The following is a 27,410-nucleotide window of genomic DNA, read 5'->3' as shown; positions in this document are numbered from 1 at the left end:
CATTGTCATTAAAAAGCTACAGTCAAAACTCACTACAAAAGAGATCAAAACAGATGAAGTTAAGGGGTTTTGTGATGGGGTTGTTACACTACCTGATAAGTGAACACAACAGGCCACAGCAGAACATAAGCTAAAAACACATGCTCATGGCAGAGCTGCTTTCAAAGCAGCTCCATGAAAGCCATTTGGCTTTTCTCTGCACCACACACTCTGCAAACTGGAGTTTTTAACAAACCTGAAACTCCTGCAGCCTCCACTAAGCCAAGGCTGCCCTGCAATGAAGCTGAGGGCAAAGGCAAAGGCAGGCAGAGCAGGAACAGCTGCCCATGACCTGTAACTCAACACCACCAGGGGCATTTTCCCTCACGCCTCAACTGCATGGAGTGCTTTAAATGTGCTGTACAAATCACATTAATCCCACAGAGCCAAGAGGCAGGATTTTCATCCAGAATATATTACTGCTTATGCCTTTGTTCTTTGGAATCAGGGCTGCTGGATCCAGGAGGTTAACAGCTGAAAATTAGCATATTCCTCTAACATTTGAGAATGCTTTAAATCACCAATTCATTCTTATTATGTGTTAACACATTCCCTCTTTCCCCCAGCACAAATCAAATATTTAATAAACTAACATTAGCAGTGCACCATTTGAAAACCTTTTAGGACAGTTTTGTTCCTGAATTCTCCTATCTGAACTCAGTATTTTCACAGTAGAAGTGCTGAGTGAAAAACTATTTCACTCCTCAAGAAAAACTCCATTCACTCCTCATTTAGTAGTCCTGAGTTTCAAAGGTTAAATCCTTCCTAGGAATGTGAAAGTGCCATAAAGGTGAAATAGGATTTCATGAGTATAGGCAGGTTTAGGTGGGATATTAGGGAGAAATTCTTCCCTGGGAGGGTGGGCAGCCCTGGCACAGGTGCCCAAGGATCCCTGGATCCCTGGCAGTGCCCAAGGCCAGGTTGGACACTGGGGCTGGGAGCAGCCTGGGATAATGGAAGGTGTCCCTGCCATGGCAGGGGTAGAATGGGATGACCTTTAAGGTCCCCTCCAGCCCAAACCATTCTATTAATCCATGAATATCAACTGTACAAGCAGAAAAAAAGCAGATAAGAAAAGACTTTTAAAAGCCTGGCTAGTGTCTTTTCAAGTGTTTTGAGCTTTTCAAAACCCCAAAACACTAAAGAACACAAAAATACCAAGAAGAAACAGCTGCAAAAGTGGCACAATCAAGATATTTTCTACACACTTTGAAACGTTTTTCAAAGTTTTCCAGCTTTTAGCAAATAATAACCAAATCCAATTTCTTCAGTTTGCAGATAAATGATCCATTTCACAAATTATTTTAACACACCATTGGAATGCATGTTAAAATTCTATTTACATTCACTGAAAGATCATATTTGACTGCAGAAGCTTCAACATGTTTATATGTTACAAAATATTTCCCCAAATCTAGCAAAAGCCTGAGGTAAAGCCAATGCAATGGACTGAAACTACAACACTTAAAGTTGAGTTCTTTACTCCCTTGTGCACTTTAGGATCTGATGTGAGACAGGCAGTAAAAATCCTGCATCTCACAAATCTTTTTTTCCCTCTCTCAAAGTCCTGGACTCCTTCATGCCTTTGCAGCATCAGGGCAGCATTACACTGTATTGATTAAACAAGGGATTCAGAAAACCTGGGGAAAAGAAAAGCAAAGGGGGCCTGAACAATCACAGTCGATCTCATCACCTCGGTGACATGCTGTGAATGTAATTAATCCTACATTTATTTAGGAGAAATTCACATCCTACACATCAAGCAGCAACTCCCTGCTGGCTTCAGACTGGGTAATTACAGTGTAACAAGGACAAGGCTTCCATTGTAAGGAGGAGATGAAAAGGAAAACAGACCTATGAGGCCAGCCCACCTTTCAGGGGCTGTCTCACCTGCAAACCAGGAGAAGCAAATATGACATGCTCAGGAATATCTGATTTTAAATTAGTTGGTACCAATGAAGACAACAGCTTCTACAGAGACTGTAGAAATGCCACAAGGAATCCTGGTTTTCGCTTTAAATCAAGGAGTCCATGCTCAAACTGGCATGTTACACCTACAGTCACCAAAATTAGCACCATCACATTTGTCTGAGGGTGCAGAGCACGTATTTGTGAAGGATAACAAAGCAAGTTGCAGATACAGCTCCAGAGAACACAGCAAGGCAATTTAACAGCTCAGCTGCCTCAGCTCACAGCTCTCCCTCACTGCACGTGTTGAAGCTACTACAAAATACAACACAAACAATGATCTTCATCATCTTACCCAAGTTAAAAAGTAGAAAAACATACATGGGATCAAACATTCTCCTGTGCATGTCATACCTATAAAACTATGAGAAAAAAAACCACTGTACAACAGGCAGGCTGGATGAGTAAGCTGGTCTGGTGGAAGTCTCCCTGCCCATGGCCAAGGGTTGGAACTGGATGATCCTCACAGTCCCTTCCAATCCAAACCATTCTGTGATTCTATACTGAGAGCACCAAACCCTGGGAAACTGCCAGGAACACTCACAGCTTCACCTCCAATTCAGGACTACAGATAATACACTTTTACAAATGTTAAGCTGGTACAATTTAAAGCTAAATATGCATGCAAATATTAGGTAAAAATCCTTTAAATTGCCATGGGCTGGAGCTGTTCCCTTGAGCAGGGGTGCAGAACTGCCTGTACTGCCAAAGACTGGAGGAAGCTGTTCAGCCTCCCACCCATGTCATGGCCAGCAGGCACATATGTACAACAGCAGCCAAAAAACCCCATGTGAATAGAGCCTGGCACAAAGGGGAACACAAAACACTGGAGAAAGACATCAGGCCACACAAAGGAACCTCAGCACAGCAAGAGACAGTGGGTAAACTATTCTGGCTCCTCTAAAGGACACAGCTCCTGGGGTCACAGACTCCTGACAGGAGGGAGGAAAAGCTCTCCTGCACTAAATGCACACCTGGATTGCCCTGGTCCCAGCTGCCCAGATTGCAGCCATCAGCCAACCAGTGGTTTCCCCAAAAACCCCTTTCCCTCTCCTTCATCCCCTTCTGCTTCAAGGAAGGTGTGAAAGATGGAGAAAACCCCAGACTTAGAACAAAAATTCAGTTCTAATTTCACCTTGGAGAGGCTGCCATATGTATCAGAGTGGCTTGTAAAAGCTCGGACCTGAAGAACAAAAGCATGCAAACCAGGCAAATTAAATTTAATTTTATTATGGAAATGAAAGCAATAACAGAAGTGACAGCAGGGTGGATGATAAGCTCACTTAGCAGGGGGATCAAATGAAGTGATGACATGTCATTATGACCTCAGGGGTTAAAGATGCAATTTTCCATCTGGCTGCATCTGGCTTTTCAACAGAAATGTTGACACCACCTGCTGAGATTTACCACAAGCTGCTTTCATAGGTCTTTGTCAAGCTTTTGTTACCCAGGTTAACATTTACTTTTCCCTCTTTTCTGATAAGTTTGGCTGAGCAACATGCTGCCTTTCTTCAAAACCTAACAACACTTAAAAGGATTTACATGCCACCTTACACAATGGATGGAATTATTAATAGTCACTCCACAAGCAGCTTGGAGGGAAATACTGAGAACCTAGAAAGCAGGTGAAACTGTCTTTAAAACTTCAAGCAGAAAGAGGACATTTTAGCTACACTTGCTGGTATCTTCCATTGTCTAAGACATTTTGGAATCTACTTTTCTCTTAGTAACAGGCACCTGAATAAAGTAATTTTTCTGAAAAAAAAAAAACACATAAAAAAAATCCTTAGAATTCCAGACCTAGCTTGTACTCCCCATCCCCAATTGACTATTAGCCACCTGTGTGTGTTTTATTCAGCATCTTCATAATTTCCAATTCCAGACAGACTGTGTTTAAAATAAATCACCTTTTGCCAGCCCAGTGACACATTCACTTATTCATGTAATTTACCCACAGCCAAACTATGATCTCAAACCAAATTTGTAATCAGCTATTGACACTCTGCTGGCTATAAGGATTTTGTTTCCACATGGCATATTTAAAAGCTAGTACCTACCAGGGGTGTTTCTCTTCATCTGGAATGGGACTGAGTGCTGTCTTTCACTGGATAGATCCATTATGGCTTTGCCTGTGCCAAACTTTCTTCCTAAACCCAGAGATCTGTGCCAGCACAGGTGAGCTGAAGGGCTTGTTTCCAGCTGCTTTTAAAGTGCCCAGATTCTTCACTAAATGAACCTACAGTCTGTTTTAGCTGTGTAAACAGAGACCCCCCACCCCCACCAGGAGTTTGTTGCTTACAGGGGAAGAGGAGAAGAAAAGCAAAACCCTCCATGGATTTTGAGATTATCCTCAGCCACAAAAGGACAGGAGGAAATGGAGACAAAGGAAGTTAATGAAGCCTGATGGAGCAAATAATAGTTAAGAAGCAAAACAGGGGAAGCATCCAGACTGACTGGAGGTGGAAATAACTTTAACACTGAAAGACCACAGTAACATCTATAAACACCTTCTCCCCCCCAAAACTCTTCCACCACAACAGCAATTACAGAACCACAGAATGGTTGGGGTGGGAAAGAAGCTCAAAGCTCTCCTCAATCCACCCCTGCCATGGCAGGGACACCTTCCACTGTCCCAGGCTGCTCCAAGCCCCATCCAACCTGGCCTTGGGCACTTCCAGGGATGCAGGGGCAAACACAGCTGCTCTGGGCACCCTGTGCCAGTGCTTCAGAAGGAATTCCCAGAGGGATGTCACAACCCTCATCCCTGAAAGGGAAGATGCACACTCTGCTCTGCAGGTGCCTCACCTTGGGGAGCTGGGACCCCTTGCCTTGAACAGACAAATCACCTCCCTGTCAAGGTATGTCCTGAGTGACAAGTGAGCTGAGCTGCTCCCTTCAACATAAAGGAACAAAACCAAGTGTTCCCATTCCCTGTGCACTTGCTGAACTTCAAACACTGCTGAACTGCACAGCAATAACTGCAGCATATGCTTAAATGCTGTCCTGATTCAGGCCTAAAAATAGGACTGGGTTCTGCAGCTCCTCTCTCTCTCTCTCTTGCTCTCCTAATGACAGACAGCCATTGTGCCATGTCACTCTGACAATAAGATAGCTTAATTGCCCTCTTTCCAGCAGCTGTCAGTTCTGCTTAACTGGGACATAATGTGAGAGTCTGGGAGGAAATGTGTTAATCTATCAGTCACTTATAGCTACTGTGCATTTTCCTGGGCTGGATTTAAAGAAAACTGGGTTTATGACTGACTTGCTAGTCATTATATTCATTGATATGGGCAGCAGAGGTATTACTGCCTAATGACTCATTTCTCTGTGAAAGATCCATGAAATAACTTTTTCCTTTATTTACTGCACTTTTTCTACTCAACTTCAACCTGAATTTCCCCGTACCTGGAGAATTTCCCACACATTTCAGGTGTGGTTGACAAAGGCCTCTTCAAATTTGACAGTGTAAAATGAAGTGGCTGTTTCAGGAATTCAGCAGAATCAAAATATTTGGAAACTCCTGTAATTTTTTTAAAGCATTTTATATTTTATATATATTGTTACCTATAGGAACAGAGTCACTGAATGCACACAGAGAATAAGAATCAACATCTAAAAACCATCATGAACAGCTGTGAACTGATGGTCTTTAATTCTCCAAGAAGTACTGCTAAGGTCACACCTCAACATACCAGCCTGTGCAGGCTGCCTCAATTCTGCCTCATTCCCCCTTCTGATCACAATTATTACCAAATTCCCTCTATATCCCCTTCACTGTCTTGTGCACTTCAGATGTTTTATCCCCCAGAGTCTCCTGGTAAATACAAAGACTATTTTAGCCACTGGTTCAGGAGTCTGCATTGCTGTATTAACAAATAGACAATGACTTTTTTTTTGTGTGTATATTAGTCATGCCTACTCCAACTCACACCTTTTGTGGCTTTCAGAGAAGGCTGTGAAGATATAAGAAGGAAGGAAAAATAATACAAAAAAACCAGAGTAAATCTGACAAGAACAATATAAAGCTTAGTAAGATTTGAACCTGCAGGTTGCTTTAATCATTTAATCCACTTCCCACTGTTTTCCTACTGGTACTTTTGGTTTTAAGCCATTAAAACATGCTGATATTCCAACCAGTCTGGCTGCAAACTAGCCAAAACTCTGGGAATAAGCCATGCTGAGTCCATTAAAAGAACACAGGTGAGACAGAAGTGCAGGGGTTTTGTCTGGAGGTGGCAAAGTCCTTCTTTCCTCTCAAGCAGTGGAAGCCAAAGCTTCCCACAGTGCCAGGGAGAGCTGCAGGAGCAGGAGCACATGGGGATTTGTGACACTTCTTCTGGTGTTAATAATCAATTGGTGCAACTGCTACAGCCCATAAATCAATGCTCCATGCAGCTGGGAATGCTTTGCATGTGCTGTCAGTTGTGAACTGGAAGCTCCTTCCAGCCTTTATCCTGAAGTTACAGAAGTGCTACATAAACATTTATCTTCATAGGAAAGATCACAATAGAATGAGAAATCCCCACAAGCTGTTTTTTTCCCCCAAAACCCCTATTAATATATTAATGAAAATTCACATTTTTACTTAAAATCCAATTCCTCCCTCCCTTCTCCAGTGGCATCCCTGTATTAAAAAAAATGCACTGAATGTCTTTGCTTCTGTATCAAGAATTGCTGGACAGACACAGCTACTAAATGAAGAAACTGATCATATTCCCACATACAGGAGACAATTTATTTTACTGATATTTGTTCACAGATGAAGTATGCTAAAAACATTTCCCACATCAGAAGAACTTACTTGACTTTCTGGATCCAGATGCAATAGTCTGTAATGAAGAGATCATTAAGGATGTAAGCAGGGTCACTCTCCATAAAAATCTTGTGAATGTCCAGCAGACACTTGAGCACTGCAGCTTTCCCTGGAAACAGATTTTTGGTTTTGTGATTCACAAGAAATTCACAATAACAGATCATCTTTATCCTCTCCCACCTGAGGGTTTAATAACCACAGTATCCACGCCCTCCTTGGAAACTGGGCTTGATTCCCAGGCTGGGAACAGCAGCCCTGTAACTGTGTCCTCCAGCATCCACATCCCTGGGGATGGGGAGCCCTGGATTCAGCAGGAATCTCTGCAGGACCAGAGCCTGCAGGCCCAGCCATGCGTGTAATTCTCCACAGCTGAAGCAGCCCCTTCCCCCAGCTCCAAACTGCAGCACACACAGGCAGGGCACTGTACTTCAAAAGAAACAAACTAAGCTGAAAAGGAGCTCACAAATAACAAGAAGTTATGGCCCAGCATCTCTCTCAAGAGGAGCATTTCTCCCTTTGTGCCTGCACAAACACCAGTGCTGGGAACACACAGCTCACAGCAGGGCCAGGCACGTGGAACTGGGAGAGGCAATGGAAGGATTACCTAGCAGGGCCTGGAATTAGGGAGAACTTCTCCTACTTCTGCTAGTCACAGAATAGTTTGGCAAAACGAAAGAAAAAGCTCACTTCATGTTCAGGAAGGAGCTATTTGACACACAGTCAATAAAGACATTTTTAATTTTTTACTGTATTCTCAGTCCACAACTAGAAAACCTCCCATTGTCAGTTTGAGTTTTCCTTCCTATGCAGCATTCCAATTAGCTGGAATCTCCCCCCTTAGTTTTCTGATGACAGTTGCTAAAGGGTTAAGTGCTGGAACACTTAAAAAAATTATTTTCACCGTTTAATGGTGGGGAAAAAAACCCACATTCAAATGAAAACAGCCACCACTGCAAATGGAATCTAATAACCCTCTCCCAAGAGGCTGGCTCCTCCCAGGCTATGAAACCTGAACAGGGATGAAATTTCATTTTACAGATTTAGAGGAGAGGGAAAAAAAAAAAAAAAGAAACAAAAAAGATCAGAACTCCCCCTGCTGTTCAAGCACAAAATTTGTTTGCTTATTTGTAAGTAATTCCATGCTGAAAAAAGATACAGCCAGAGAATGAAAGCTTAAGGGAAGGAAGATGGCAATAAGGAGGAGGAATGGAGAGAGCAAAAAGCCATGGCAAACAGAACAGAAAAAGCCCACTGGTTTTGGAAACCAAGTCAGCAAAGAAAACCTACAACCCCAAATATAACTAATAACTTTTAAATTGTATCCCCATCAATGCTTGTCAAGCATCACTATTTTGACTAAAAAGAAGTGTGCTCTTTCACAAAGAAATGATGTGTGGAATTAAAATTTTGCTGATTTTTTCAGGTTCCAGCTGTCAAGCTGTCAGCCCAAACCATTTCCAACATCCACTCCTGTTACTCATCTGCCAAGTAACAATGTACATCAGTGAATGTTACAGTCATTCCCAACTAAAAATGTCTTTCTTCATAAATTCAAAGTTTTGGATTACAGTATCTTGATGGGTCTCTAATGAGAGGCTGCAAATCTTGCCAGACTTGAAACAGGGAATCCTGCATCAGGCAAACTATCAAATGTCTGCTTTCAGAACACGGGCCCATGATATTTAACAGTTTTGGCATAGTTACAGCTCTGCATTATAGTGATCAATAAATAAACTGCTCTTTATGTGCAGATGCTACTTCCTTATTATCCAGAAAACCCCACTAGTTGTGTTTAGAATAAAAAAGCTTCCAATGTGTGTAACAGGAAAGTCAGAGAAGGTGTCTGCAAATCACTGGATCCTTCTGGAGCTCCTTGCTGAGAGAGCTGCCTGAACAGCCTGAAACCTGAATTTTACACACTCAGAATCCAGGCCTCTTCCCACAGACTATTTCAAAATGAGGATAAAATTTGACCCCAGCTCTGTATGTACCATTTGATATGATAATCTGATTTTATACCATCATGAAATTCTACCAGCTTTCATCCCGTGTATTTGGAAGGAAAGTTTAAGTCATATATCTCTATTTTACATTCTTTTTCCCCACAGACTTCTATGTATTTTTCCACATTTTCAAGGAGGAGCATTCATCTAAAGATAAACTGAACTTTGCTGTTCTTCTCTCTTTTTAATGGAACAGTATTCTGAGACACAAGGAAAGAAATCTACAAACTTTTTAATTGAAAATATCCTGGTAGTAACTTACCCAGTCAGGCAATATTTCACTGGATCACTGAATGTTCACTGCAACACCATTTTCCATTGTGACATTAAAATAAAAGCAAATTTCTTACCTCACACGAACTGTATCCTCCTCAGGAAAAGGCTGCCAGCACTGCATCACAGAATTTTCTTTTTCACACTTATGAACAGCAACATAAGGCAGTGCAGATAAGTGAGGAGGGACAGCATCCATCTTCCCCTTAAAACTTCACTCCCTGACTGTTATAATGTCAATGGGATTTTCAATCAGCAACAGTTTTTGGCAATAGTAAAGATTAATATTGCCATTTGTGTGGGTTTTTAATCCTGCAACTCACAAGCATTTAAAATAATCCAGTGATCCTTCTGTCCAAAAAATAAATCAAATGCTTTTCTCAAAGAAGTAACTCATGCTAAATAGAGAAGCTGCAGGTAACTTGAACAAGGCAAGGTATAAGGATGGGTTTGTACAACTTCCAGTCCCTAAAGACTCACCCAGCTGCAGAATCATGACTGTGTCACTGAAGGCACGTGTCACCAGCTCAAAATGCCTGTACAGGGGATAGCACAGCACTCTCCTTCCAAAAGATACCAGGACATCATGGATGCTGGAGAAACTCTGTGTGCATCAGGGAAAAATCTCCATTAGTCTGTGTGCTTGTTTGTTTTCCTTTAAGGAAAAAAGCCATAGCAGAAGAGGAAAAAAACCAAAAAGCACATTTTGATTTATTATGCCTCTACTCTAAAAATCTGTATTTGAATAGATATGGAAATGTACATGTTAAATAGAAACAAGACACTGCACACTGAGTTTGCATGGCAAGATAACACAAGTCCTGTACATTTTAGTGGTTTGGGGGTTAAAAAAAAAACAGAGAGAACATGGGAATAAAACATCTCAGTCAAGACTTTGCCATCCTTTAGATTAAAGCAATAAATTACATCTGTCCCACATTATTACATATATTAAGGAGAAGCTATAAAAAGCCTTCTAAGAATAAAGGAAAATTAAATCCATATGATATTAACCAAATACATGTGTACATGTAAGATCTTGAAAAATGATACACAACTCTGCTTTTCATGAAAATTCTAGATATTCAAGACAGGGATAAATATACCTGCCTGGGGAGAACAGTTCATTGTCCTCCTTCATGAGTGAGGAACACCTAATTTACTCAGGCCAGAGGCATTAAGGAGTTATTAAAGACTTTCTTAAAAGTGATTTCCCTTCCAGCTTTCACTTTTCAAGACAAAATGCTCCATTTATTAATGAATTAAAAAAAAAAAAACTATTTCATCTTGAACTCTCAATCTATTAAAATTAATAAAAGCACTTTGCTGACAGCCAGCATTTCTTTGCATTCTGTGACTACCTCAACCCATTGTTCATTTTAATGGATCACCAGCAAGCATTTAAATCATTTATGGTTTGTGATTGAATATTTAGAGGCTAAGGTGTGTTCATGTCATGGCCAGGAAAATGGCAGGCAGCTCAAACAAACCAGAGCTGAGGCTTTTTTTTGGTACAGAATGATGAAAACTCCCAGCCCTAATGGTTGGGCTAACAGAGATAGTTATTAAGAGTTTGGTGCCAGGACTGTGAGTTTTCTAGGTGTGAAATACACTGTTGGCTGCACAAGAACTGCTCTATCATAGGGCAAGCACATGCAGAAAACTCCTTCACTATGTTAGGATGTGGATATGGAAAAAAAATATTGTGAATTAAGACAGGGCATTTTTACTGCACTCTTTGTAACCTGCTACTGCAGAACTCAAAAGAAAACCTGCTGTCACAAGACAAGTTATAACTGAATATAACATTCAGCACTAGTGGAAGAGATTGAAGGACTGGACCCAGAAATCCTGTCCAGTTTCAGTTTTGATCCTGCAAAGTGAGACTGGGCTCAGCAGACTCAGCTCAGGGCTGGGACAGGCCTTTCCACCTTCCTGCATTTTAAGAATTCATGGGTTTCAGGCCAGGTCCAGTCCTTTCCACCCCCAGCTCTGTAACAATTTCTTTGCACAGGCCTGGGTGCTTTCAGTGAATAACCTGAATGTGGAGAGATGGAATTCAGGCTTTCATCTCTGCTGGTTCCAAAGGATGTGCAACAGCTCAAACAGGGAAGTGGCACTTGGACATGGTTTAATGGTGAGTGTGGTGATTGTGCTGGAAATGGTTGGACCTGGGGATTTATAAGGTCTTTTCCAACCTTTATTATTCCAAGAGTAAGGCTGAAAAGAAGGGGACAGGTAAAGCAATATATGCCCAATAACTTCTGGAGCCCAGAACCCAATTTCTGGCACCATTAAAAACAGGATATACAATTAATCAATCTTCAATCCTAAAGGAGCAAACTTGGGACAGAAACAACACAAAACACCAAAAAAAAAACCCCCAAGTAACCCAGCAAAAATAACACAAAACTTTACTTTTACCTTACCTCCAGCCAGCACAATGCTGCACTCAGTTTCCTGATGTTCCAAGATGATTCAACCTGATTTTAACAGAAGACAGTAAAACAAGTATTATCTAATCCAACACTGCTGGCAAACTATTTAAGATAACATTCTGGCAGCAATTTAAGAACATTTGTGAATAAGAAGCAGTAATTACATTATGTGCATTGAAATGGCCACAGGACAGCATTAAAAATTATATTGCAATGCAGATGTTAAATAACTGAGTTGCTTCCCATAGTAGGATGATCCAGCCTATGCACAAAATCTTTAAAATATAATAGCAATACACAGAGAAATGGTATTTTAGTGGAATTCTGTCCCTTTGCACAAAGCAACAGAGACTTGAATCAACAAAAGCCAAGCTCAAATGCCTTGTTTCATGAAAACAGCTCAAGACTTTTGGCTTGCAGAGAGGGTCCTGAAGCCAGCAGTACATGTAAAATGTCATTATTCTTAATATGTGACAGATTCATAGCATTTGAGTGGAAGTGTGGTCCAGTGGGATGACTGGGGCAAAAAGCCAGAAAGCCTTGATCTATAATCCTGGCTCTAGTAAAGATTTGTGTGGCCTGAATGTCTTGGTTTTCCTATTAAATAGGAATGAAAAAAAAAGGGCAGGAGGGAAAGGAGAAAAAACCCCAGTGTGTTTTCCACACACATCATACAGTTACTGCAAAACCAATAAAGAATTGCACAACTGTGGTCCTGGCAGATGTGCAATTCTGTGCAGCTCTAACATGCAACACAACCACAATCCCAGATTATTCTGGTGAATCAGCAGGTCTGGACACTTTGCTTGTCATGCTACAGTCCATGCCCTGTGTGTGAGTCTGATTAAGCCAGAATGGCTTTGATTACATGTGCCAATATTTTGGTTAAAAGCATTAAAAACACATCTCCTTGGTTCATATCAGCACAGGAGATGTGAGGCACAGAGCTGTATCTGGGAAGCAATCCCAAGAGGGCAAGGTATCCACACAGAACAAAAAAGAACAATTACTTGTTAAATTTGCCTAAACCAAGATACAGAAATCAGAACTGCACAGAATTGTCTGGAATCCCCTGCTATTCCACATCTCTCCCATTCCAATGCTACTGCAGAAGAACACAGGTATTTAGAAATCCTACTAATCCCCATGTGCACCAAATTTAGAGATATAAAGTCTCACATTTTAACTTCATCACCTAAGTTTAATGCCTGGGAATAAGTTCATGTTAAAAGGTAAGTTCCCTAAATGGCAGTAGAGGGTCCAGCACTAAGTTCCTAAAACATGTTATATTTTTTACTTTTATTAACTCACATTCTTGTCCCCTTCATTGACACGGATCTCGTAGCAATATGCCAGAAGAATATCAATTAATCCAAGATAGACGTGGCGACGGCTCCTTTTATCCAGAAGAAAAGATTTGTTTGTGAACTTCCTCATCTGCTCTCTCTCTGCCTCAGAGAAGACAACTATAAAAAGTAAAAGGATAATTGATTATGAATTTAAAGCTGGCACATTCACTTTAAGAGGTGGGAATACTACCTCAACAATGTCTTTAAAAAGGAGCGTGTAACTAATCACAAGACACCAAGCACTCAAGGAAAAGCCTAAATCACTCTTACTTTCCTTTTTCATTTTTATTAAGCTCTGATATATTCATTTCCATGTCAAGCTCCAGCACAGCACTGCATGTACACACTGATGATTTTGACCCTCCCCAGGTGCCAAGGGTTTCTGTGGATGCCTGGATATCTTACAGGGACAAATGCACAATCAGGATCCAAGTAAAATGAGGATCCTAAGCCCACAATGGTATGGGACAAAAATCCAGAGGCAAGTGGCAATTAATTAAGAGTATGGCAGTTCTAACTCTGTTTTTTCTGTTCATGCTAAGCAGGTCAGTATCACCCCTTGAATCACAACTATACATGATGTATCTCTATTCTATCAGTAAATTTCTTTATAAGTTGATTCTTCAGTGTAAACATGAACCACACTTCACTTTTAAATACCAAAGAAACCCCCAATGAAATATAGCAGTAAAGTTTTGTTCCTTTAAAATTCAAACTCTGAAGCATCATAACATCTACAACTGGACCATAAACACAGAAATTCCAGGTATATTACATACCAGCAAACAAGATGCAGACTAGACAATTCCCAGAGGTAAATGTTACAAGATGCTCCTTAAGTTGCTGCAAAGTGCCAGGTGTTCTAAATAAAATATCTTTCTCTGAGAAAATACTTCAATGCTGGAAAAAAAAATTCTATCAATTGCCTCAAGTTTTTGAAAATTAATTATCCAAGCCTGAAACTCATTATTAACATGTCCAAACCACCACCTACTTTGTTTTCCCTGTACTTCCAAGTACATGGTGTGAAATTATCAGAACAATTAAAATTGTAATTACATTTCTGCTGTACTAAGCCTGTACACTTTTGTACACTTACACTGCCAAGTTTTAGCTAACAATCTGTACCACAATCAGTATTAATCTGATGCAAAGCAGCACTTGCTGCTACTTATCAAGTAAGCTAAATTGGCAAGTTTTTCTGTAACTTTGATTTAAAATTGTTTTGTGTATTTGCCAGTGGCAAAACCATGCCAGAATATAAATGTGTGTTAATATACCCACATCTAAAGGAGTCAGACATTCATCTCACAAAGTTTCTGACAGATGAGACTGCAGACATTACCTTTACATTTTAATCACCTCTTTTACTTGTTTTAAGCTGGCCATTGCTCATGTTAAAAAAGAAGCTACTTCAAATTGTCCTCCAGTAGCAGTGTCAGTGAAGCAGAGTTTAATCTCTGAGGGGAGGATGAGGTCTGACAGCCAGAGGGTGTTTTGTTACAGCCCTACTGCTATTTTACACTGTGATAACACCACTTAAATCACTGGGAGATCTGTATCTCCAGACTCCTATGACACTTCAGCTCTAAATGTGTTAGGGGCACTTAGATAAAATGTGCTGGACCCACACAGAGAGCTGACTCAGTGGGCAGTCAGCAAAGTACAGCTCAGCAAGCACCTCTGATAATCTGCTGGGGAGAGCACAGCCTCACTTTCTGATCCTGTCAAGCCAAGTCTTGAATCCCACAGCTCTCCCAAAGGGGAAGAACTGAGCAGAACTGAACCTTCCTTAACTTTTTTTTTTTTTTCTTTAAACTTGAAATATTATGTTCCAATTTTAAGGTTTTTAAATGTGTGCCTCTACCCCTGTAGGAATCAGCAACATCAGATGGAGGAGAAGGCAGCAGAGAGCAGGTTAGTCAGAATGAAGTTAATTATTGATATTTATCTTGCCTTTTAAGACCTGAGATACTTTACAGTGGAACCCAATCATTAGGAGTCTTGTGTGAATAAAAAGCAGAATTTCCTCACAAATAACAAAAACTGCTCTGCAGCAGAGCCAGGAAGGAACACAAGATGCAAAGGCCTGAAAACTGAGCAAAGCAGGTAGACAGAAATTTGATAAAAAAAGAAAAGTAATCCATCTTAAACTTATGAATCCACCAGTAATGGCATATATTTGAGCCAAGCCTTACTGAAAGGTGGAACTTTGAGAGGAAATTGCTTCTCTTTCTATAAAGAAATAAAAAAGAGAACAGTCACTGTAAGCATGAGAGGTTACCCTGAACAAAATAAGATATCCTTGGAGCATATAAATGTTAGATTAAATACATATGTCAGCCTGAGCCTTTGAAGATTATTGTGTTGCCTAAAGAGGAGTTTTTTACAGTAGTGCAATTGGAAGTAGAATAAAAATGAACTCTTAACCAAGCTGAATGTGACTGTTAGAAAATACAAACCCTTTCATCTGGAATCTGTAGAAGCAAGACACTAATGTAAACTTCAGCAGCAGCAGCAAGGAAGCTTTCCAAAAATGTTATCCCCTCATGGGAAAGGCTGTGTAATTAATAAGGCTTTATGGAGTATTACTTGACTTGAATGAGACATTTTAAGTGTGAACAAGAGAATGCACAGTAAGATGTACAAAAAGGACAAAAAGAAAAGACACTTGGGATAAGGAAAAATTTTAAAAAGGCAAAATACACAAATCATGCACACAAGCTGGAGAAAAAGTAAAAAGGTCAAATAAAAATAGATTCAAAGTAAGGACAGAAGAGAGATGAAAACTTTAAATGTTAATGAGAAGAGATGAACCAAAAAGAGAAAAAAAACTTGGTAATGAGACATTAGAAGAACTTGATGATGTAAAAACAAAGAGAAAATAACTAGGGATAAATATAAGAGCAGTAATCAACCAAAGAAAATCTTCAGTTAATTGCAATGTCATGCAAAAAATAAAAAAGGCCATCTGTACTTCTAATTACTTCTTGCAGCCAAAGACATTATAAAGACAAAAGTAATCAAGATTTTGGTTCCAAGAAACCAATAAAGATAACAACTGAAAAGACATCAATGTAAATCAGGAAAAGGAAGAAAAAAAACAATTCTCTTTATTCAGTGTTTCTGAAAAAGAAAATAAATTTTAAAGAATCTGCTAATTTTTATGTTTCTTTCCCACCATAAACTCACTTTTACATTTAACCTGAGGAGCCACATGTCTTCATTCAAAACCAAATCCTTCCTTCCCACAGGACAGAGAGGAATTGCTGATTAAGTGCACCATTCCCTTGGCTGGGTAGAGCAATGTAAACCCCCAGGGGACACATCCTGCTGATGCCCAGATCCCAGCTGGAACAGCCTGGAGCACCCCCTGCCCTTCTGCATTCCCACTGACAGGAGACCTTCACGTAGAACCTGCACTCCCTCTCATGGTGGTTTCCTTCAGCACAGCTCACTCAGGGCTAGGAGCCTCCACTGATTTCAGTCACTTATCCAAACAGCACAAATGTTACCAAAACTGAGGTTTCTCCAAGGAAAAGGGTGGCTTTGTTGGCATTGACATCACCCAAACTCCAGATTGCCCCTCTTGGTACTTAAATTTCCTCAAGATTCACAAAACAGCATGAGCCTCTCCACTCAACCCCATGAAGGTGAGATTTTTTTGATCAATCTTGTGAAATAGGTGTCTGTTATAACAAATGGTTTGGAGCAAAGATGATCCTTTATGAAGTCCCTTCTCTGGATCCTTTATAAAGTCCCTTCTCTGGATCCTTTATAAAGTCCCTTCTCTGGATCCTTTATAAAGTCCCTTTTCTGGATCCTTTATAAAGTCCCTTCTCTGGATCCTTTATACAGTCCCTTTTCTGGATCCTTTATACAGTCCCTTTTCTGGATCCTTTATATAAAGTCCCTTTTCTGGATCCTTTATATAAAGTCCCTTTTCTGGATCCTTTATATAAAAGTCCCTTTTCTGGATCCTTTATATAAAGTCCCTTTTCTGGATCCTTTATATAAAGTCCCTTTTCTGGATCCTTTATATAAAGTCCCTTTTCTGGATCCTTTATATAAAGTCCCTTTTCTGGATCCTTTATATAAAGTCCCTTTTCTGGATCCTTTATATAAAGTCCCTTTTTCTGTGTAATTTCCATTAGCAGGCTTGCCAGACTTTTGAGGAGTTTTCCTTGTTTCTGACCCTAAAACCCAACAACAGACATGTTTTTCCTCAGTACCTCAGTTTGGAGGAGAAACATTCCTTATCAATAAAATCATCCAGTGGTTCTTCATTTTAATTATATTCCTTAAGCCAAGCAAACAGGAGTAGTGTTTCATTTACTAAGGAGTGAATGGATAAAAACAAACAAAGGAAGCCCTCATTATTGTATTCTCAAGCCTCTTGTACCTTTGTCCACTGCATTTTAAATCAAGTGATTATGATGGACATAATTAACAATTTCAGAGGCTGAAAAGACACCAGGAATGAAGATCAGATTACATTCACAGTAAAACACACAACATCTATCCAAATTCTATTTTTCTCCCAGAGAAAATGGGGAATTGCAGGTATTATCAGTGCACTGAGAACCCCTGGTGAAGGGATTATCATCATCTGCTTTAGGAATATCAGATTTTCATACAACATAGGAAATGAACAAAGAACAATAGGAGAAAATGCACAATAGTAACTTGCAGTGCTCTCTGTAATCACTGTGTGCAGGGAGGCAGCCTCAGTTATCTGCTAGCAGTGCTCCCACAAGGTCACCTACTCACCCTGGAACATCCCTTTAGGTTTCCAAATGGACACAGTGAGTTTTCTTTCTAAAAAAGTTTCTGAGACACATAAAGTAATGTAATAAAGTAATAAATATTAAATGTAATAGAGAAATAAATTAACTTGAAGAACAATAAGCTATAACATGGCATCACAGCAATTATCATTCAAGCAACAGATGTGTGTATATATATATATTTTTATATATATATATTTTCTCACCAAATGCAGGACTGTCATGTTCCTGATGACTTCCTCCCTGCAAGGCTGTCATCTTTTTATGAGCATCAATCCACCAGGGCTTGTACTTTAAAAGATGCTTAATAGCTTCATCTTCAAAAAAATCAGCTCTAGGGAAAATAAAAAGAACTTTCATATGCTATTTATTTCAATTCATATTATATGTGGGTAGATATTAACACATCCATAGAATACATCTCACTTGGCCCCAGGTTATTTTCCATGTTAGAAATATGTTCTTTGACTTTAAAGCAGAAAATAATAATTATCTAAAAAAACACAATATTCTCCTATGTTTCATTATTCCTTCCTTACCTCCTCCACCTTTCCTGAGCCACCCAGAAGCCCAGGAATTAATGAGCTTGCAGCATCACATGAAGCTGAACCAACCTGATTTGTTGTGAATGCAGCTGAAGGAAAACACTCCAAAGGCTTCTCAGACAATCATTTTGTTGAGCAGCTCTCCCACTTAAGAGCCAGGGAGTTTTTTGGGAGGAAGTCATGCAGCTGAAGGGTAAAGGTGAAGCAGGGATGGGGATGGACTTGAACAAGGACATGCAGCAGCAAGGTGGAAAAAGAAGAGTTGTACATGAATTCTGGAAGAGAGATCACCTCCATCTCAGCACAAAGCCACTGTGCTAAAAATCTCAATCTAGTAATTCTGGGAGGATTTATCCTAAAGGATTCAAGTTCTAAGCCTCCTATTACCAGCTGAGCTTTTTCTTCAAGTCAAGCAATGGTATAAATACTGAGAATTAAAAAAAAAAAAAACCTCACAGGAAATTTCTCAATACCTTCTTCATCACCACACAAAACCTAAACACAGAATGCAATCTGCTTCCCTCTCACACTGACAGATTTTTTTGTTGCCTCCCTTCAATGTCAATGCAACTTTTCAGCCAGGGTACACTTTCCTCAAGGCCAACAGAACAGTTGTTTTGCCCCCATTTCTACCAGAGCTTCTGTTCTCCTCAGGAAAACAACTTTTGTTGAAGAAAGGCTGGTATCATCTGTTCTGAAACAACCAAGACACAGCCATTAAACTAAATGGTGGAGCTCTACCAGGCCAGAACACAGAGTCTAAAATTGAAACTTGAAATTACTGCAATTTGCATCCCATTAGAGGTTAGGAACTACTTCAGTTCTAGTGAAATGTAGTTCAACAAAGCTCTTCTGCTTTTTGTGAGTTACAGGAAGACATGAGGATGCCTCTGAAATATCCAACTGAGGAAAAATTCCAGGTTTGCAAAGTTACCTTCTGAAGCAATCCAAAATGGGTTAAGCCTTCCTGTCCCCACAAAACACACCACAGTACTAACTCTCACTGGGGACTACCCTCTTCTCCCACCAGATCCATCTTGCAGGAATCAATTATATTAATAAATCTCATGGCTTTCATTTATTTTATGTATCTGAACCTAAGTTGCCTGAAATATTTCAACCTGAAAGGCACAAAAATCATTTTCACCTCACTACATGGAATGAAGCATAAAAGAAACAAAGTTTTGGTTTGGACATTTTCTTCATTCTGCTGTAAAACAAGTTTCACATAATAAAGGAAAAAAAACAAAAGTAGCAAAGACAAAATTTTATAGCTTCAAAACTCAAATTCCCCCTCTTAGACAAGTGTGGCTTATTAATCCTTTCACAAGGTGAAAAAAAGTTCTGATTTTGTCAACCCAAGATGCCAGCAGGGAGTGGCTGCTCAGCTGCTGAAGAGATGAAGTTTATGAAACAAGGTTCTGCAATAGCTGACAGCAGCTCCCCTTAGACACAGAGTAATGAAACAATTAAGTAACCCCAAAACAAATGAGCAATGTTCTGTGCCAGTGTCAAAATACCCACTAAGGCCTGCTCTGATGAGACAAAAGGAAAGCTGCTCTTTCTTGAAGTGATCTTAGGCCCAATCATTTGTGAGAAGGGAATGTGTTTCAGAGGTACCTGGCCAGGGGAAGTTCATCAGGACTAATCAGTACTCACAGGTAATGGTCAGGCTCAAACTTGGCAGCCTCAGCTGCCAAACGTCTCCTCCTCCGCTCCTCTGCAGGCGTCTGGTCTGGATCCTTAATGTCAATAACATCACTGAGCTCATCCTGCACATGGCAACAAAATTCTAGAATCAAGCCTCTGGTATGGCACACAAGATTGATTCAGGAAGAATTTGAGTAGGATGCTTATCAGAATTGCACTGAAATCCCTAGAAAAGCTTCAATCTCCAAATCCAGGCTCCACTATGCAAATAAAACATCAAAATTCCAAGGAAATGCAATTATTTGAAGCTCCTTAGAACTCGTGATATTATCAAGTCTATTCAGGCCATTTTATCATAAGACAGGGAGGTTATTTTGCATTATGACAAATTTGCAATGTTAAACAAAAGCACACAACCCCAACAAAGACAAGAATCACACACCATTTGTGACTTTTGAGAACACTCTCACTCTCTGAAGTGGCTGTACATTAATAGGCAATTGCAGTGCCCTTTTAAACATCATTAGGTAGTTATTTCCCATCCCATTTCCTGATGGGAAATGTATTTCTTCACAAATTTCATGGTAATAAAGCAGCATTCATGTCCAACCAGAATGTAAATACTTTATTTATAAGCAGCAATCCTGCTCCAAGCCCTGTGAACACTATAATTCATACAATAGTAAGTTAGAGTTACATAACTGAGTTGCACTTTTCAGTAGCTGTTGTCTTGTGAGCAAGGAAGCCTACACAGTTACCCAGAGCTTCTAGGACAGGAGAAGATGAAATGCACCCACCTGCAGCCTCTGGAACACCCCTGAGCGCAAATTCCCAAATCCATAGGGGTGCTGCAGGGGTGGGGGGCTCTCCTCATAAGGAATCTGTTCCATTTCCCAGTCAAATTCTTCTTCATTCTCTTCACACAGCTCAGCAGAGGCAGCTGTATCTACAGCATGGTCAGAAAAAGAAAATTATTTCATAGAAAATACTATTTCCTTGAAAGGTTTATGGTGCTGCTGGTGTTTGCCTTTCTTAATTTACTGCATCTTTTAAGAAATCCCACTCAACACTGGGTGATACAAATCTGTAACCCACAAAGCCTGCTTCAAACTCCCCAACTTTCAAAAATGACCATCAGGAACACTAAATTTTAAATGCACTCCCTCAGACTGAAATACATCTTCCACTGAATTCAACCAGATCAGCATGTGATGCTAAGAGAACCCTTACAGAACCTAAGTGATGTTATTGATAATTTAAGGCAGGAATTGAAAAATCAGAGACAGCCAAACATTTTTGTCTGTTAAATATTGCTGTTAAGCAAGACATGCAACAGAACCTGTGGTTTTAATTAGCTTCTCACTTGAGCTAATAGTCCAGTTGTAGTTTGTAGAAAGCAGAAGACTCAACTGTGTGTGTGTTCTACAGCCACTAGAGGGGTACAAAGCCCTACAGAGCATCAGTATTTTTAAAAGAACATTTTAAGCATATTTTGGAAAGATTTAAACATAACCAAACCCCTAAAGTTGACATGTGTATGATCTGCAACATTTTTATTTCTACTCTTATCCATACTTTTATTTATTCACACCTTTCTCATACCTTGGACTAGTCAATAATGAAAATATTGTACTTTCCTACATGTATCCCTCTATAGATCAATAACTGTTTCATTACACACATGTATCATCTTGTATAAACTAGATTGATTTTGTCATACCCATCTCTTCTACCAAAGGTTTTGCTGATCTTGATTTCTTTGGTGCTAAAAGCGATGTCAGCATGTCCAGCCCCTCAAAATATTGGCCAGGAACCTCCTTGGGCAACTGAATTGTAAAAGTACCTTAAAAAAAAAAAAGTGGGAATACAATTATTGCATTAAAATATCTGAGACAGACAAACATGCATTATTCCTCTGTGAGAAAGGCTCAGAGGAAGTAGGACACATGCAGGTAACATTTTATTTTTCAACGATCCCTGTGCATGTTTTTAACCTTATTTTTCATAACAATTCAGGATTTTAATGATAAAACATGAAAGAGAATATTTAACTACTTGAAGTCTCCTGACTTACATTGTATAAACACAAACCAACAAAAGAAAGCAAGCTTTATTTAATTTTTAATCCTTACACCAAACAATCCACAGAAGCTACATTCACCAACCTGATTATTGTCTTAAGCCATGTAATAAAGGTTCTGCAAGCAACAAATTTATTGCTTTACCTTTTTTTTTTTGTTTGTTTTGTTTTACAGCATAAATTACTGGAAATAGCAACATTTTTTGACATAGATACCAATACCTTCATCTGTATTGTAAGATGCTTTTTCTCTGCCATCCTCTACAATTCTTCCAGGAAGTGTCAATCTGCAGGCAAAAAATGAGATGCCTCACTGAAAGCCTGACTAATTCTGCAAGTTAATGTCTCAGCCTATAAAAATGTAAGGCACATTCCAAAAGCAGCACAAAGGACTTAGCTACACTCCTCCTTACAGTAATGCAATCCATGCAGTTCAATCCCCCTGGATTCCTCTCTACAAAATTTACACCCAGAGAGCTGTCTGGCCATCTACAGTTAAAAAGCCATTGTACAGTAAATTTAGAAAAGTATTTCTTTCACCTCCCTTTAACATGATTTAATGCCTAGGAACAAAGAGGCCAGATCCAAAAAAACCACATCTTTGCATGAACTGAGCTGTCTGTAGTCAACAGAACAAAAGCTGCAGATGAAGAACATTCTGAAGGGACCAAAATTAAGTTCATTTCCTACTATGAAGATCAATTTTTGAAAACTTTTTCCACTACTTGCCTGAGAAAGTATGGCTTAGCATAAAATTTGAAATCTTCCCCTTCAAAGTAAATGTCAAACTCTGAAGCTCTGGCATAAGGCACTCTGATTTTTACTGTAAGGAAATCCGGGTCCTGGGTCACTTCAAAAGCTGGAGTTATCATGATGAATCCAGCAGGAAAAGCAAACACTGCTTGTGTGGCCCTGCAGAAACAGGAAAAGAAGAAAAGGATTATTGTAGCTTTCAATTTGTGAGAGCAAGTGATGTATCTCCAAAATTCTGTAAGAACATTTCAGATTGCCACAATAATTATCCTCCACGTGCTCAAGAAGAAAACACTGATGACAACAACAACAGCATAAAAGTGTTATCAAAAACATGAAGGAACCACCTCTCTGCACCTTAATGAAACAAATGAATGTAGAGCTGCAGTACAGGAAAACACCTGTTACATGCCATGGGAAAACCACATTAAAATTCAGTCCTAAAACTTTCCAGCTTTCCCTAACTGTTATTTATAATTTCACACATAGCAGATCTTAGACCTTTACAGTTCTCTAGTGAACTGAACACAAACCACTATTAAAAAAATCCTAAAAACAAGTAATACTTCCAAAAAATAGAGCTGTGTTTTGTAATTCACACACATATTAGCCAGAATATGAGCAACAGATTCAAGGGCAGTTTAGGTAACATCCCTCAGAACCATATGCATGTATACACCTGGCATGTGTACATATTTAGCACAAGAAAAGGAATTTATATAGTGCTATTTACCTAATATACAATTGTCTGACCTTTCAATAGCTTTTCATCTGATGTTTAATTTAGAACCCAGTTATGGATTGTTTGGGGATTTTTTGTTTGTTTGTTTTGGAAGATGTGTTTACAAAAGACCACACAGTTTTGAAAATTAGCTTTTTAAACCAAAACTATTTTAAATATTTAAACAAATATAACCAGAACAGAACTATTATTTGGGAAATAACTACTTTTCACTCACTTTCAGTTACCTTTACTTAACATATCCCATTCTGATAATTCTATGAACAGCCAGAAATCATTAACCATTAACAAGGCTAAATTAACAGAGCATCCTTTTTCTCATATGGGTAATTAGCCTTATTTAGCATGTATAAAAAATATTAAAAACTCCTATTTTACCATATCACCTGATTCCAGGGTTAACATTCCCACCCATTCCAGGCTGAGGCTGCCAGGTGTTTTAAGGAATTGTATCTAAACAGGAAACACGTGGCTCGTAGAACACCTACACCTGAACACCAGATACACCTTCCTGTGGATTTTCTTCTTCTCTCAACACCACAAGCACAGCTAAGAGGCACCAAAACCCCAAGAGCTCATTTGGACTCTCAGGGATGACTTGCCAGTGTGCATTTTTATTTTCCCCAGTCAGAGGTCCATAATTAAACAGCAGCCCCCAAACCAGGCCCAGCTCTCCCTGCCCTGCGCTCCTGCTGCACTTGGAGCATCCCTGGCTCAAATTAATCACCCCAAACCCCTCCTGGGGGAGTCCTACACAAACCTCTGATATCTCACAGCTGAGGGACCACTGGGACACAACACTCTGACGCCAGATATCCCAAATAATCACATCTCCCGGCCTCTCCTGTGCACCAGGGCAAGGCAGAGGGAGCAGGGCAGGCTCAGGGATGGAGCATGCGAGGCTCGGCATTAAAACACAGAATTGCTCGGTTTGGGGGGGCCTGGGGACCCCTCTAAAGCAGGGTCACCTGAAGCGGTAACACAGGAACCCCGGTGGGCTTGGAATGGCCTCAGAGAGGGAGACTCAACACTCCCGGGCAGCCGCTCAGCGCTCTGCCACTCGCCATGCCAAAGTCCTTCCCCACGTTGAGGAGAAACTTTCTGTGTTTCATTTTACGGGCGCTGCTCCCCGTCCTACCGCTGGGCACCCCTGAACAGAGTCTGGTCCCGTGCTCTGACACCTCTTGGCGGTATTTATGTACGTTAATCTGATTTTTCCCTTCTCCAGCCTAACCAGGCCCAGCTCCTGCAGTCTCTCCCCATCAGAGATACTCCAGACCCCATATCATCTTTGCTCCCTCTCCTTCCTGCACTCAGGAGCCCAGAACTGCACACAGCCTCCCGCCGGTGCCATCACACCGGGCCACGCGCCGACCTGCGGCCGTACCCTCCCTCAGCCACCCAGCAGCGGGCCCTGCAGGGGACAGAGCCCTCGGGGAAGGCGCCTAGCAGCGGGAAAATCCCGGGAATAGCGCCGGGAAGAGCCCCGGCCGTGCCCGCCCGCGTCACTCACTGAGCCCCGCGCCGCTCCGGCTGCCGCTTCCCGCGCCCGCCCGCACCGGGGCAGAGCCACGCATGCGCACACGGGCGAGCCCGCCCCGTTACAGGCGCTCCCTTCATGGCCGCCCCTCAGCGCCTCCCACCCCGCCCGGCGGGCTCTGCCCCTCGGTGTTTATAGCTCTGTTCTTTTGAGGGAAACGTGTAGAAAGTCAAAGATCTGCTCGAAATTCTTGCTGCCCGTAAATTTGGTGGAGTTTCCTGATGTTTGCAGGAGTTGTTGGAAAGGGAGTGTTTAGCAGGCAGTACGGATGTGGGCAGTGTAAAGCTAGGTCGTTTAGGGTGAAAATCATAATCCGTCGTCTGGACAAATGAAAAGAATGAATTCTTTCCTGCGATTGCATAAAACATCGTACACAGACTGAGCATATTTTATTTCAGCAGCTGCTATTCATAAAGAAGTGTGGAAATTGAACTCGAGTGTGGAAATGGAACTCGAGTGTGTTGGGGAGATGGTTGTTTCTTTTCTGTGACACCACTGCTTAATCCAGCACTATTCCTGTGCTATTTCTGTTATGTTTACACTCCCCTGTCTTCTCCTTTGCTGCAGATAAGGTGCAAGATGAGTAAACAGAAGAGTGACCCCACAAGCACTGTCAGAGGAGGAATTCCCAATCACATAAAGCTCCTCTGAGCTACTGGATTAATGCAAACACTGACAGGGTGAACAGGGGACAGATCCTGATGGATCAAAACAAATACAGCAGGAAGGAGAACAGGAAGATCCAATAGCTGTAATTTATTAAAAGTAATAATAATTACTTTTTAAATAATTAAATGTAACATTTATTAAAATTTTATTTATTTATTTTTAAAAGGTGTAATTTGTTAAATGTACCACCTAATGTAGAATTCATCTAATTTTTCTGTCTTTGGACCATGAGAGGTATTCTGGTTCCAGATAATTCTCTATATTTTAAAATGCTACTGACTGTCTTACTGCCCCCTCTGAAATGCATTCAAATATTTTTTCCTGGAGGGCAAAAGCATAATTATGTAACCTCTCCTAATAAATTTTTCTTTAAAAAAAAAAAAAAAAAGTAGACAAACAATCCTGCACACTGGAAATCCACTGAATATGTACTGAACTGAACCAGCAGTTCAAATACTGCACAAAAATTAAGTAATTTGCTTCAAAATAGATAGTTCTCCCCACTGGTTTAAAATTGATGGATGGTTTTAATATTTAGCCTAAACTTCCTTGTATCCCAGTTTTTCACGTGCAGAAATTGAAGATGTATGGCATATAAAAAGCTTTTTTTCATGTTAAGAAGTTAATGATATCTAATTTCAGATGCTGATTTGTTTTGGACCAAGGCCTCAGTCATGTCCTCAGAAACTTTGATGCATTTCCAGAGAACTTCAGCACTAATTAACTTTTAGACCTTACAAAGTAATCTGCAATAAGTATATTGGACAGGAAGTTGGATTATGAACCAGTAGGCACCATCTTCTCTAGATAAATTCAAATTTGCAGGACAAGCCTGTGAAAGATAAAGAAGTTTCATCTGACAATTAATTCTTGTCTCACTGACACTTTCCAAGACCGCCTCAGAATTATATTTTTAGAGCCTAAGAACTCCTAGCCTGTTCTTTTTTTTTTTTTTGTGCTAATACTTTCCTTGTAACAGAACTATTTATATATTGATTTTAGTGAAGAAAGTGGTGCATCAGCCATTCTGCTCTTCCATCCAAATAAAGGATGAAGTAGCATCTCTAAGCAATGAGAATTGCTTTCTTCTGTAAAATACACACTGAATTTTTTTTAGAGCTGCAATGAAAAAGTTTTATTTGGAAATGTACAAAGATACATCTATTAGTGCATCTCTGATGAAGGGAATTTGGCTGGCATGTATTTAATGGAGCACAGAAGAATTAAAATGCATTTTCTACAATGTTTTGGGCAAGTAATTAGGACAACTTGCTGTTTGCTTGAGAAATAGAAACATGAAGCTTTGCAATTGATAAGCACAATTGGCTCTACATTGCTAATAATAATGAGTAAATCTGGCAACCTTGGAAATGGTAATTCGAAACAAAATTACTAAAAGGGCCTAATTGATACATCTGGAGGAGAAAGTGATTGTATTGATGATACAAAAATCAGACATTTGAACAGCTCAAGGATTTCAACCACTGGTACTCTTTTTCATTAAGTATAACGTTTGGTAGGGTTTTATTATAGTCTGTGTATTCTTGGGAAAGAGCATATGCTCATGCATTGTGGTTTTTCTGTAGTTTCTCATTTAGTATTGCTATTTTCTCTTAGCATGAAGTAATTTACGTTTTCATATCTGGCCACAATCTGAGTTGGATGAAACTCTTGAAAGAGTAGTTGTTCATTGCCTTTGGACTGATGCTGAGGCAAAGTACATTTTGGGACACCACTGACGAAGGCATGTGGCGTGAGCAG

At 40.1% G+C, this 27,410-nt stretch overlaps 1 protein-coding gene across 1 annotated transcript in view; it reads right to left on the bottom strand.

Annotated features, from left to right (window-relative positions):
* Positions 1 to 25,022, bottom strand: part of SHQ1 (SHQ1, H/ACA ribonucleoprotein assembly factor) — a 38,856-nt gene extending 13,834 nt beyond the window's left edge. The window contains exons 1-11 of the mRNA XM_071439335.1: positions 24,954 to 25,022; positions 22,675 to 22,857; positions 22,168 to 22,232; positions 21,586 to 21,708; positions 20,663 to 20,811; positions 19,875 to 19,987; positions 17,877 to 18,004; positions 12,846 to 13,000; positions 11,526 to 11,579; positions 9,577 to 9,700; positions 6,809 to 6,929 (exon numbers count right to left, since the gene is read on the bottom strand). Coding sequence (XP_071295436.1) covers positions 6,809 to 6,929; positions 9,577 to 9,700; positions 11,526 to 11,579; positions 12,846 to 13,000; positions 17,877 to 18,004; positions 19,875 to 19,987; positions 20,663 to 20,811; positions 21,586 to 21,708; positions 22,168 to 22,232; positions 22,675 to 22,817 — 1,175 coding nt within the window. The 5' untranslated portion in view covers positions 22,818 to 22,857; positions 24,954 to 25,022. The remainder of the gene's footprint in view (positions 1 to 6,808; positions 6,930 to 9,576; positions 9,701 to 11,525; positions 11,580 to 12,845; positions 13,001 to 17,876; positions 18,005 to 19,874; positions 19,988 to 20,662; positions 20,812 to 21,585; positions 21,709 to 22,167; positions 22,233 to 22,674; positions 22,858 to 24,953) is intronic.
* Between the last annotated feature and the right edge of the window lie 2,388 nt (positions 25,023 to 27,410).

The sequence above is a fragment of the Agelaius tricolor genome, unplaced genomic scaffold (genome assembly GCF_023055355.1).
Source record: "Agelaius tricolor isolate 1412-34295 unplaced genomic scaffold, bAgeTri1.0.p SCAF_14, whole genome shotgun sequence".
Lineage (NCBI taxonomy): Eukaryota > Metazoa > Chordata > Aves > Passeriformes > Icteridae > Agelaius > Agelaius tricolor.
The sequence above is the reverse complement of the archived record's forward strand: the minus strand, read 5'-3'. Positions and strand labels throughout refer to the sequence as shown.